This window comes from Schistocerca piceifrons, chromosome X, assembly GCF_021461385.2.
Source record: "Schistocerca piceifrons isolate TAMUIC-IGC-003096 chromosome X, iqSchPice1.1, whole genome shotgun sequence".
Classification (NCBI taxonomy): Eukaryota; Metazoa; Arthropoda; class Insecta; order Orthoptera; family Acrididae; genus Schistocerca; species Schistocerca piceifrons.
In genome coordinates, this window is record NC_060149.1 from 521,055,074 (window position 1) to 521,068,706 (window position 13,633).

A 13,633-nucleotide genomic window follows, 5' to 3' on the forward strand; every position below is an offset into this window, starting at 1 on the left:
CCGTCCTTACATCTTGGGCCCATTGCTCACGCATTTACTGAAACCACAACATTCCTGGGACTCATGCTTGATAGGAAACTTTCTTGCTTGTGATGCGTGTCTCATGTGGCCGCCCGCTGTATGCAGTCCATCAGTGTCTTGTGTATCTTAAGCAGTACTTCCTAGGGAGCGGATCAGACCACTCACCTACAATGGTGCCAATGCCCTCTTTTTCGATGACTCCCTTGACTGCCAGTATGGGACTTGCCCTTCTTCTCTGTTACCTCCTGCTACTGCTCCGGTGCTTAACTTCATGTTACCTAACATGTTATCAGTGAATGTGAATCTTTCATCACCTTGTCTTCATGTGGCAGCCTGTGTTCATCTTGAACTTAATTCGTTTCCCAAGGAAACTACTCCAGATTTGATCTATTGCTGATAGTTTCTCGACCTTCGCATACAACTTAGCGATAGCAACTTCATGTACTTTGGTGGTTCTAAGACTGACCATGATATTGGGTGTGCCTTCGTCACTTGCACCAAGCATTTTTGGTATCGACTTCCAGAACACTGCTCTTCCTCCTGTATCAGGCCACCCAGTACACCCGGCGACACAGGCTTTTTAATTGTCATTTGCTCTGGTTCTCTGTGTCCTTAGGAGCCTCTGTGTGCTGTACAAAGTTCATCCCTTTGTGAAACAAGTTCAAGAGAGCTTCCACTTGCTTGCAGCTGAGGGAGTCACTGTGATGTTCATGTAGATACCTGGTCAACCCAGTCTGATGGGAAATGAGGCTGTTGATGCTACTGCCAAGGCTGCAATCCTTGTAACTCGGTCAGTTTGTTCTTCCATTCCCTCCGGATTTAAACCTCTCCCAACAGCTTGGCCGACCTCCTCTCAGCCCTCTCGTCGCAAGGAGATCATTTTAACTAGGTTGTGTATTGGGCACCGTCTTTTTAGCCATTGCCATTTGTTAAGTGGTGGTCCCAAACTACTTTGTGCTCATTGTTGTCAACACTTGATGGTTCAACATTTCCTAACCGAATGCCCTTTTTTTTAACTGCTTATGTTATATTGTATGTTTGCCACCTGAGTAATTGGCCATTTTAATCAATGATGTGTGGGCTGTCAACCGTGTTTAACGTTTTATCTGTTCAAGCAATACGGCAGAGAACATTTAATTTAATCTTTGGCTCAGGTTGTCTGCTTTCTCTACAGCATATTTTGTGGACCTTTCTCCAAAAGGAAGTCCTTGTCTTGAGTTCTCTTTGCTTCCATCAATTGAGCTTAATGTGTAGGCATTTTGAACTTCTTTTTCTTATTAGTGTTAAAAGATTATGACATGGGCACCCTAAAAACAAAACCTCCATTCGAACGGGTGGCACCTTCACTGCTGGCATAGTTCCACTATGCTGAGGAACAGGGAACTGGATGTTGATATGCCACCATTGCCCTTGCCACCGGACGTCTCGTATGGTACTTCATGGGGGAGTGACTGCTGAGCGTGTCCACGGCCACACCACTTCCGCCCCTACTCACCGGTTCTTGCCTCGTATCTCCTTCCTCCTGCTGCAGAGACTGTGCTCATTTAAACAGTTGCCCTGACCCCAACATTGGCAGAGCTCTCATTCCGCAGGGGAAAAGGGGGAGGGGGGAGGGGGGGGCGCACGCTGTAACCCTGTAGTTGGCCCCACACTGTGGCACAAGGCCACTGGCATGCTACATTTCAAATGTTCCTGAATTGTTTCTATGTTCGTGTGTGTGTTATCAACTGTTGTTTGCTTATATGTGGAAGAAGATTAAACTTGGGTGCAGTGTAGCTGTGATTTTGTTTGTCTCTTTTGGTTGGTACAAAAGTTATCTGAGAAACAAAATTCTGCAGAAATATCTGTGCATTGTATGCAGTGGTGTAGGAATCATAAGTATCGACTGGCAAAGTACTAGACACAGGTCCAATTCCCGCCTCCTGCAATTGTGCCCTTTCACTGGATTAGAATTAACCTGTTGGTGAGTTTTTCCAGGTTGACTGCCTCACACACTTACTGGTCTAATTGTTACATGGCCTGTATTCACTGCTGAAGCTCCAGAAACCACCAGGTTTCTTGTGGGAGAGAGAATTTTGAAACATGGGACACCATGTGTAAGCTTTCTGATCATGGAACTGTGCTTTGGTCAAGACTGATGTCAGAATTGAGTCATTTCAGTGTAGTTTTGTAACATTTATCATCAGTGGTGATCGGAAACGAAATCTGGTCAAAATTGTAACTTGTAGAATGATTGTATTGGCAAGGATAGGTGTTATCACCAACACAGTTTTCAAGCAAATCTCAAAACAAAACTGGCATTGCGAATTGAGCATTGCAATCTATAAAGATAGAAAGGAAGACATCTGTGCTGTATATTTTATTTGACCACCCAAAATATCTGCGTAGCCCTTGGCTGTCATTCCTTTTTCAAACTAGGTGGTCATGGTTAAAAAAAAACTGTAGTCTGCACCATGTAGACTGACCTCCTTGTTAAATTTTAGAATACAGGCAATCCAACTCCACTTGCTATAAACATATGCTGTGCATAAGTACCACTATCGATGTGAATGTGTGGGAAAGCTCAGAAGAGAATGAATGAATGTGGCCAGATTGCGTACATCATACATTAAATGTAATCACATTTGTGAATGTGGACTTCCATCAGCTATATAATGAAATGACGAGAATGAACATTTGTGCTGGAACTGGACTTGAACCAGGCTTTCTCGTTTTTTTTTTTGCCAGCGGTCACCTCACCATGAGGCTATCCGAGCACGATTCACAGCCAGACCCAGACTTACATTTGTTGTCAACCATGTGTCTACAACCTGCACTCATACAGTCAAATGTGTATTCCCACACAGGATAAACATTTTAATCGAAAGTTGTTTGCCTGCATGTCTGAAGGAACATTGTGTGGTATTTCTGAATAACACAGGCACTGCAATATTGTATTTATCTGCCGACACCTGGCAAGTGACTTTCAATTAAAATGTCTCCATTATGCAGGTGTAGACATAAGAACATACACGTGCAGGCTGTGGACAAATGCTTAATGAAATTTGGAAGTTTGGGTCTGGCTGTGAGCCATGGTTGGATAGCCAACAGGTAAGGCAACTATTTGCAATAAGCAGGAAATCCTGATTAGAGTCCTGGTCTGGCACAAATTTTCATTGGCATCATTCCATTATACTGCTGTGAATAACACAGCACAGGCACTGCAATATCGTACGCATTCACTATTGTCATATGGACCCAGCACTTGGTGTAATGATAGTGGGTGCCATTGGGTACATAATATGGTCTCCCATGGTTTGTATAGATGGCAATTTTCACAGCAGCCATTACGTTTTGAATGTGTCTAGGCCCCTGGCTGTAACGTCTCTTCAAGGTCTCTGTGATGTTATCTTTCTACAAGATAGTGCGAGACCAAATGTTGCCTATTCTCTCTCGCCCTACGTAATGTACAGAGGTTATTAGGAGTGTTCCCTAACCATACATGTCACCCACAGAAAACATCTGGTCATGGACTGTGGAGACTCACACACTGACACTGACCAATCATTGGTGAACTTTGGATAGAGTTGAAGCAGCATGGAATGGCATAACTGTATCTGCCATCTACACTCGGTCTGTCTTGATGTTCACCACTAATCTTGTAATCGGATACTGTATTACTCTTCCTCTTTGTTAGAGGCATTATTTAGCATTTTTTTCACATTTAAAGAGAGCTGCCTTTCATTACACTCAGTGGAAATTTTGTCCAAGTCTTTCTAGAATTCCTTACGATCGTCCAAAAATGATACTTTCTTGTACACAGCAGTATCGTTAACGTATGATCTTGTAGTGTGTCTGAATCTACATGGTAAATTGTTTATGTATACTAAAAATATTAGGGACCCTATTACATATCCTTGTAAATAACTACAGGCATGTTTGTAGATTCTACGAATCTAGATTTCTAAAAGGCATTAGGTATTTATCACATTGCCATTTGGCAACAAGAACAGGATAATACAAACATTTTCCCAATTATCTGATTGGCTCAAAAAATTGTCTGATAGAACTGCACTGGAAGCCCAATCTTCAGTTCAAACAAGAGTAACATCAGGTATACTTCTGGGACCTGTAATGGGAGCACAAATGTTCTCTGTGTACATAGAGTAGTCAGCAGTGCTGGTTTGCTCTGATCATGTCTGTAGGATAGTAACATTGCTGGATGATGTAAGGAAATGCAGAAAGACTTGGACAGTATTTCTATTTGATGTTATGCTTAAATGCACACAAAAACAAGATTAACACCCTAAACATGAAATAGCTCTGTAGTATCATATTACTGCTTGCAGCTTCACTCCTCCACAGCTATCCTGTTCATGTCAAGGCCCACCAACACGGAATTCTTCCCATTGTGTTATTTACACTAGGCTGCTCGATGGTCTGACCAAGGCAGAAATCGAAGCGTACCTCTGATCAGGGTGTCATTGCAGTCCATTGGGTGATGAAAAATGAAGATGCATCCTTAGCAGTGCCCACGCACACTCTTTTTCTCACTTTTGATAAAGCAGGCTGTGAAATTATCACACTCAGATGGTACATTCCAAACCCGATGTGCTGCTACCAGTGTCATCGTTACCACCACACTTGAATGTTCTGTCGACACCCGGCCAAGTGTGTAACCTGTTGTAGGGATGCTCACGAACGTGATTGTCTGCCTTCTTCGCCCCGATGTATCAGTAGCGATGGTGACTGTGCAACCCCCTCCCGAGATTGTCCCGTGTACCTCAATGAGCGGGCTGTCCAGGAGATCCAGGTGAAGGAAATTGTGCCTTACCCGGTCGCTCGCAAGTTATTGGTTAGTCAGAAACCATGCGTTCTGCCATATGGCACTTACAGTACTGTTCTTGCTACAACTTTCTCCATTAAGGACACGATCACACAGACGTACGACTTCAAATTTAGCAATACAGTTGTAAAATCACCCAGTGTCACAGTAGCATCCCCGTCTCCTCCTCCAGCTGTGCAGTCACCAAACTTCTGCCCCGAACAAATGCTCCCATGAAGACTCTTTACGTCCTTCCAGCCAACAAGTATCTGAGTCTTCCTCTGACAACCAGAAAGGCTCCAAGAAGTCAAACAAAGGCAAACAGTCTTCTCCTTCGCTGACTTGGAGATCCTCTTCGACGGTGTCGCCACGTAATAATCTCACCCAGCTGACCTCATTGTCACTGTTGTGCACCGCCACGAGTTTTTCTGCCCTATACTCCACACACTGACAAAGGGAGAATGCCGATCCCTCTGTAGACCTCATGGAGCTGGATCCTCCAGCCTCTGTGCTCTGTACCAGTGAGTCTGAAGGCTGGCACTTGGCAGCTGCTGAGATGGCAGCCCTTCATTTGTACCTTACTCACCTTTCCTCCTCATGACTCTCCTCCAATTGCAGCCTTAGAGCCAACAAGAGAACTTAGGCTGCTCTTGGAATCGCAATGTCCACTTGTTCTCTGCCTCCAGGAATCAAAATTGCATCCTCATGACGACTTTGAGCTCTCGCATTTCTTTCTGATCCACTTTGACCTTCCCACAGAGGATGGCATTCCATCTCACAGGCAAGTCATGCTGCTCATTCGGGATGACGTTCATAGTCAAACCGTCTCCCTGACTACCTGCCTTCAAGATGTTGCAGTCTGCATTTTCCTTCCTCACTTCCTTTGTACTGTTTACATCCTCCCATCATTCGATTTCACCAGGCAGACTTCCTCCAGCTTATTGGGCAACTCCCTCACCCCTTTGTGCTGCATGGTGATTTTAATGCGCGCTATCCCCTTTGGTGGTCTCCCAGGACCTGTCGGAGGGGTGCCCTCATTGCTGACCTTTTCAATCAACTTAACTACATCTGCCTTAACACAGGAGCAGCGACGTTCCTTTCAGACTCCGTGCACACCTATTCCCATTTGGACCTCTGCTTCTGCACTGCCCAGCTTTCCCATGGTCTCTAGTGGTCCGTTCCCCTGACATGTACTCGAGCGACTATTTCCCATGTGCTATCCGTTTGCTGACTCCTGCCCCACCTACATGCACACCCAAATGGCAGCTTTCTAAGGCTGACAGAAGGCTTTACCCTCCCTGGTGACCTTTGATGAACATTATTTCCCCAGTTGTGATGACCAGGTAGAGTACCTTACAAACGTTATCCTTACTGTCGCAGAACATTTCATTCCTCAGACTTTCTCTTTACTGCTCCGTATCCCGGTCCCTCGGTGGACTGAGGCATGCCACAATGCAATTTGTGCGTGGAGACGTGCTGTCCGCATTCCCCATCGTCCTATGATGGCAAGCTGCATTTGTTATAAACAGTTGCATGCACAGTGTTGTCGCGTTCTTGCAGGTAGCTGACTAGGTCTTCTGTCAGTTCCAGTCCCTCTTCTGTCGTGTGGGCCAACCTCCGATGACTCTCTGGGACCGAGGTCTATCGCCCACTTTCCAGCTTGACCATAGCAGATGATATCGTGAACCCTATTGCTATCTCCAACAACTTGGGCGACTGTTTCACAGAGATTTCAAGCTCCACCAACCATCACCCTGCCTTCCTCCATCTGAAACGAGTGGAGGAGTCTCGACAATATCCTTCGCTTCTCAGAATCGTGAGTGCTACAATGCACTTCATCCTGATCCTCTGCCACAGGGCCAGATGATGTTCACATTCAGATGTTGCAGAACATTTCTCTTGCGGGCAAGCACTTTCTCCCTCGTATGTACAATTGCATCTGGGCAGGTGGCACACTTCCCAGATGCTGACATGAAACCAGTGTCATACACATACCTAAACCTGTTAAGGATAAACACCTTCCTTCTAGTTATTGCCCCATGTCTCTCACCAGCTATTATTGCAAGGGGATGGAATGTATGGTTCATGCCCAGCTGGTATAGTGGCTCGAGTTTTCAATTTACTAACCACTGCACAATGTGGATTTCGAGCACACCGCACTGTTCTGCAGTTGACCATCTCGTCACTTTGTCCACCCATTTCATGAATGGTTTTCTGCGGAAGTACCAGTCTGTGGCCATGTTTTTCGATTTGGAGAAAGCCTATGATACCTGTTGGGGGACTGGTATCCTCCATACACAATACACCAGGGCTCTCATGGCTGCATGCCCCGTTATCTTCAGGAATTTTTAAAAGACCAAGTTTTCAATGTATGTGTGGGTTCTGTCTTGTTGGCAGACGTTTGCGCTGCCTGATATGCTTCCTGCTTTTTTTGTCAGATGACGCTGCATTGGCCCATTTAGTTTTGAGTTTTATTCGTGCAGGGGGTTTTTATCGCTTGAGCTGAGTGTTTGTCCTTCTTTTTGTGTTGAGTCTGGCCTTTGGCCTATGATTTTAGACTGGGTTTTTTAGCGTGTTTCTTGTTGGTATTCTCTTCCTTTGTTTTGTTTCTATGGTTGGCCAACCACTGTCACACTTGTGATTTTAATTCCTTTTGTCTGGTCTGTCTGTGTCTTTCTTGCCTTGTGTCGTCTCTTGTCATCTCCATTGTTTGTTTTTATTCCTTGTGGGTGTTTAAGGTTCATGGAAAAAGGGACCAATGGCCCTAGTAATCTGGTCCCTTCAATCCCACAAACCAACCAACCAACCGATAATGGCCTGTCTCCCACCATGCATCTTCGACTCCCTTTTCATTGATATGATTTTGCTATCCATTGCAGTTCTCCACCAACTTGTCTCCTTGAGTGTTGTCTTCAGCATTGTCTCGATCATCTTTACTCATGGGGCATTGACAATGGCTTTCTCTTTTCCACTGACAAAACCGTTTGTATGAATATCTGACGGCACAATTGGCTTCTTCCACTGTCTTTACATCTTGGGCCAGTTGTCTTCTGTTCATTGAAACTACAAAATTCCTGGGGCTCATGATCAATAGGAAGCTTTCTAGGTCCTCCCACGTGTCTTACCTGGGCGGCTGCTGTATGCGGTCCCTCAATGCCCTGTATGTCCTCAGTGGTACTTTCTGGGGCACAGATCGGACTACCCCCTGCCATTTGTACTGGTCCCTTGTCTGTTCAAAACTAGACAACGGGTGTTTAGTTTATGCACATGCACGTCCATTCCTCTTATGGCATCTCAATACTATCCACCATCATGGCATGTGTTTGACCACTGGCACCTTTTACACTAGCCCGGTTGAGAGTCTGTATGCAGAAGGTACTGAACTACCACTGTCATATTGCCGTGATTTTCTCCTTGGCAGATACACATGCTATTTGTCTGCCGTGCCTGGCCACCCATCCTGTGCCGCCTCCTCTGATGACTCCTTTGATAAGCAGTAAGGGGCGTGTCCCTCTTCTCTGTTGCCTTGTGGAGTTTACTTTTGGCTGTTGCTCCAGTAGCTTAACTTCACACTACCTGCCACTTTCCCAATGGGTGTGTACCCTTCACCACCTTGGCTTCGTGCAGCGGCCCGTGTTCATCTTGGCTTTCATTCCGTTCCTAAGGACACTACTTCTGCCTTGCTCTATCGTCTTAAGTTTCACGATGTACACATGGAACTTCACGATGGTACCTTTGTGTACACTGATGGCTCTCTGACTGATTGTGGTGTTGGGTGTGTCTTCGTCGTTAGCACAGACGTTTTTCGGTGCAGGCTTCTGGAACACTGCTCAGTATTAAGCAGAGCTTTTCGCCCTGTATCAGGCTGCACAGTACATCCGGCAACACAGGCTTTTCAATTGTGTCATCTGCTCCGACTCTTATCAGTGCCCTTCAGATCACCTGTGTGCTGTAAACCATCTATCCTTTGGTGCAACAGGTCCAGGACAGCTGTCACTTACTCACTTTTGATGGAGTCAATGTGATGTTTATCTGGGTCCCTGGTCACATCAGTCTTACAGGAAACAAGGCCGCTGATGCTGTTGCCCAGGCTGCAGTCCTCGTGCCTCGGCCCATTAGTTCTTCCATTCCCTTTGATTATCTCTGTGTTCCTATCTGTCCACAGGTGGTGTCACTTTGGCATCACCACTGGTTCTCCCTTCATGGGAACAAGCTCTAGCGAATTAAACCTCTCCCAGTGGCTTGGACATTCTCCTCCTGGCCCTCTCACTGTGGTGAGATCATTTTAGCAAGGTTGCATATTGGGCACAGACTTCTTAGCCATCACCATTTATTGAGTGGTGCTCCCCCACCACTTTTTGCTCAGTGCCCTCAATTTTTGATGGTTCACCATTTCCTGAGAGAATGCCCTTTTTTTAACCACTTAGATTACGAAATGAGACACACAAAGTGGTAGATGAGTTTTGCTATTTGGGGAGCAAAATAGCTGATGGTGGTCGAAGTAGAAAGGATATAAAATATAGACTGGCAATTGCAAGGAAAGCATTTCTGAAGAAGAGAAATTTACTAACATCGAGTATAGATTTAAGTGTCAGGAAGTCTTTCCTGAAAGTATTTGTATGGAGTGTAGCCATGCATGGATGATAAGTAGTTCAGACAAGAAGAGAATAGAAGCTTTCGAAATGTGGTGCTACAGAAGAATGCTGAAGATTAAATGGGTAGATCATATAACTAATGAGGAGGTACTGAATAGAATTAGGTAGAACAGAAATATGTGGCACAAATTGACTAGAATAAGTGATCGGTTGATAGGACATGTTCTGAGGCATCAAGGGATCATCAATTTAGTATTGGAGGAAAGTGCAGCTGGTAAAATTTGTAGAGGGAGACCAAGGCATGAATACACTAAACAGATTCAGAAGGATGTAGGTTGCAGTATTTACTGGGTTGTGAAGCAGTTGAATGGGTTGAAAATAAATAAATCACCGTGTCCTGATGGGATTCCAATTCGGTTTTACAGAGAGTACTCTACTGCATTGGCTCCTTACTTAGCTTGCATTTATCGCGAATCTCTTGCCCAGTGTAAAGTCCCAAGTGACTGGAAAAAAGCGCAGGTGACACCTGTATATAAGAAGGGTAGAAGGACAGATCCTCAACATTAGAGACCAATATCCTTAACATCAGTTTGTTGCTGGATTCTCGAACACATTCTCAGTTCGAATATAATGAATTTCCTTGAGACAGAGAAGTTGCTGTCCTTGCATCAGCACCGCTTTAGAAAGCATCGCTCCTGCGAAACACAACTCGCCCTTTTTTCTCATGATATCTTGCAAACCATGGATGAAGGGTATCAGACCCACTGCAGACTCCTAACTAAGGAACGAGCATATGGGAGTGGTTCCCAAGTATGTGAGTGGCTCGAAGACTTCTTAAGTAATAGAACCTAGTACGTTGTCCTCGATGGTGGTGTTCATTGGAGGTGAGGGTGTCATCTGGAGTGCCCCAGGGAAGTGTGGTAGGTCCACTGTTGTTTTCTATCTACATAAATGATCTTTTGGATAGGGTGGATAGCAGTGTGTGGCTGTTTGCTGATGATGCTGTGGTGTACGGGAAGGTGTCGTCGTTGAGTGACTGCAGGAGGATACAAGATGACTTGGACAGGATATGTGATTGGTGCAAAGAATGGCAGCTAACTCTAAATATAGATAAATGTAAATTAATGCAGATGAATAGGAAAAAGAATCCTGTAATGTTTGCGTACTCCATTAGTAGTGTAGCGCTTGACACAGTCACGTCGATTAAATATTTGGGCGTAACATTGCATAGTGATATGAAGTGGGACAAGCATGTAATGGCAGTTGTGAGGACGGTGGATAGTCATTTTCGATCCATTGATAGAATTTTGGGAAGATGTGCTTCATCTGTAAAGGAGACCGCTTATAAAACACTAATACGACCTATTCTTGAGTACTGCTCGAGCGTTTGGGATCCCTATCAGGTCGGATTGAGGGAGGACATACAAGCAATTCAGAGGTGGGCTGCTAGATTTGTTACTGGTAGGTTTGATCATCACGCGAGTGTTACGGAAATGCCTCAGGAACTCAGGTGGGAGTCTCTGGAGGAAAGGAGGCATTCTTTTCGTGAAATGTTACTGAGGAAATTTAGAGAACCAGCATTTGAGGCTGACTGCAGTACAATTTTACTACCGCCAACTTATATTTTGCGGAAAGACCACAAAGATAAGATAGGAGAGAGTAGGGCTCGTACAGAGGCATATAGGCAGTCATTTTTCCCTCGTTCTGTTTGTGAGTGGAACAGGGAGAGAAGATGATAGTTGTGGTACGAGGTACCCTCCGCCACGCACCGTATGGTGGATTGCGAAGTATGTATGTAGATGTAGATGTACTCAGAGATGAAGAAGCTTGCACAAGATACAGTAGCATGGAGAGCTGCATCAAACCAGTCTCTGGACTGAAGACGACGACAACAACTACTACTACTACTACTACTACTACTACTACTACTACTACTTTCTCATTTATGTTTGCCTTTTGATTTATTGGCTGTTTCAGTGAACAACATGCAGGCTATTGACCACGTTTCATGTTTTGTTGGTCGTAGCAATATGGCAAAGGACACTTAAGATTAAGTTCAGGACCTCTATTTCTCATGGTGTATTTTATCGACCTTTCTCAAAGTCCCTGTTTTTAGTTGTCTTTCCTTCTGTCAGTTGGGCTTAACATGTAATCCTTTTAACACCTTTTTTGTCTTTGTGTCCTACATCTCTGACATGGTCATGTATGACCCTAGTTGTTGTTGCACCCTAAAACAAAACAAAACAAGACAAAACTGTATCATATTACTGTATTAGTTGTAAACTTCTAAACTGCCAAAGGTTAAAGGAATGTGTAATGAAACTATAACACCATAGTGGGGAAGGCAAATGGAAGACATTTGCTTAGGTGCACTATACGTTTTTATAGGAATGATGCATAAGACTCTAATGTAAGCATTTGTAAAGTATTTCTCAAGCTTTTGATGTCCATATTAAGTTGAAGTTAAGGAAGGCATTTAAAGTATTGTGAGAATTGTTACAGATCAGAATAGATAACACAGAAGTATAAACGATTCTCAGCAAACATAAATAGGAATCCCTGAAAGAAATGTTTTCTCAAAGAAGTTTGTTGGGAAAATTTAGAGGAGTGATGTTAGAGGTTGATTGCACTACCATTTTGCTGAATTTCTGAAAATCTCATGTAGGGACCATGAGAATGAAATAAGAGAGGTGAATCACCGAATAGCAGAAATGGTGTCATCGACAGGCACACAAAGAAAGAGAATGGATGAAAACTTCGTTAGCTTATGGAAGAAATCAGTTGATGCTCAACATTGAAAACCTAGGAAATGGCTTTCTAAGTGTATAATTGTGATAAGCTTAGATATTTTAATTCTGTTTACTTTGCACAGTTGTTCTAAACAAATTTTAATAATATTTAAATGTATTTAAAAATGTGGACATATGATAATAGTGACAGTATTTAATGTTTATGGTAAGAATAGTATTTTTTTGTTTTGAAACAGATGTATGGTTTCAGATTAAGTCATTGGCATAAAAAAGCTTGTCTTTATTTTCCAGTACGAGTGGTAACCCACGGAATTGAACCTCCATTAGACACTCCTCTGCAGTGGATGAGTGAACATCTCAGTTACCCAGACAACTTCCTGCATTTGTGTGTTCACACATAATATTTAAGAATATAGCTTTATTTTCTTATTAATTTATGGACTTTATAAATTTCACGTTATTTTCTCTTTGAGACTAGTTGTTTTTGTTTTGCTGTTTATTTTATGTATTATTTTATATTTTTATATTTTGTCTTATTTAAGATACCTGCCTAGTCCACTATCATGTATACATTTTGTGGTCAATGGAACAGTTTTGTGTTCTTTTGTCCATTGTTGTGCAAAATTGTATTAGCTCATAATGTTGGTTATAATTATCGAGTACACAGGTGGGAATTCTTAACATGTACTTTTTGAGTGTAATTGTATTAAATGTATTGGAATGAAAGTATGCTCTTTGAAATGCTTTACTAGATTATATTGCTTTGTAACTGGGTGTGGAAATTTGTGTTATGAATCTCATTTAAAATTCTTCAATTTTATTCTCCATGATATAAGTGAGGCATGTTTTCTGGATTGTTGAGTAAACTTGTGTACATTTTTGTGCACAGTTGTACATTGTCACTTAGTCTTAACAGATAACCTTATACATTGGATCAAAATACCTGTTCAGAATTTCTTATTTTAGAAAACTAGAATTTCCAGATGTGGATGATTGTTCTGTACCCACCTTATTATAACACACAAGTAGTTTCCAAATCTATATATGGTTGCTTGTGCATAGCAGTATTTTCCGTAATGATAGACTGTGGAAATTTGTAATTCATCCAGAATTTGATTAACAGTTACATTCTAAAAAGTGAGTTATTTGAGATATAGTTTTCAGTCATAGCGTGCTTCTCTTCACATTGCTGTTTTTCTACTGAAAACAAAGAAAAAAACTTGTCTGACATTCTCTGTAGAAGTTTATGAAGACACCTGCTCCAAATCAGGAATACCAAGTTGCTATTTGTTTTCTTAACATCAATATCCACCCAGTAATTCATGCATTTTTGATATCCCAGTTGTACTACACTCTTATGTACCGTGTTTTATGTATACCAGTTTATTTCTGTGATAAGTATATTTTAAAGTTAGCATTATTGCAAACAGTAAACAGTGACACAGCAGTTTATAATGTGTGTG

The 13,633-nt window shown here is 42.9% G+C and overlaps 1 protein-coding gene across 1 annotated transcript in view; it reads left to right on the forward strand.

The window, feature by feature from the left end:
• LOC124722985 (autophagy protein 5) overlaps window positions 1–12,876 on the forward strand; it is a 111,283-nt gene extending 98,407 nt beyond the window's left edge. The window contains exon 6 of the mRNA XM_047248154.1: window positions 12,462–12,876. Within this exon, the coding sequence (XP_047104110.1) occupies window positions 12,462–12,571 (110 nt within the window). The 3' untranslated portion in view covers window positions 12,572–12,876. The remainder of the gene's footprint in view (window positions 1–12,461) is intronic.
• Window positions 12,877–13,633: the final 757 nt, after the last annotated feature.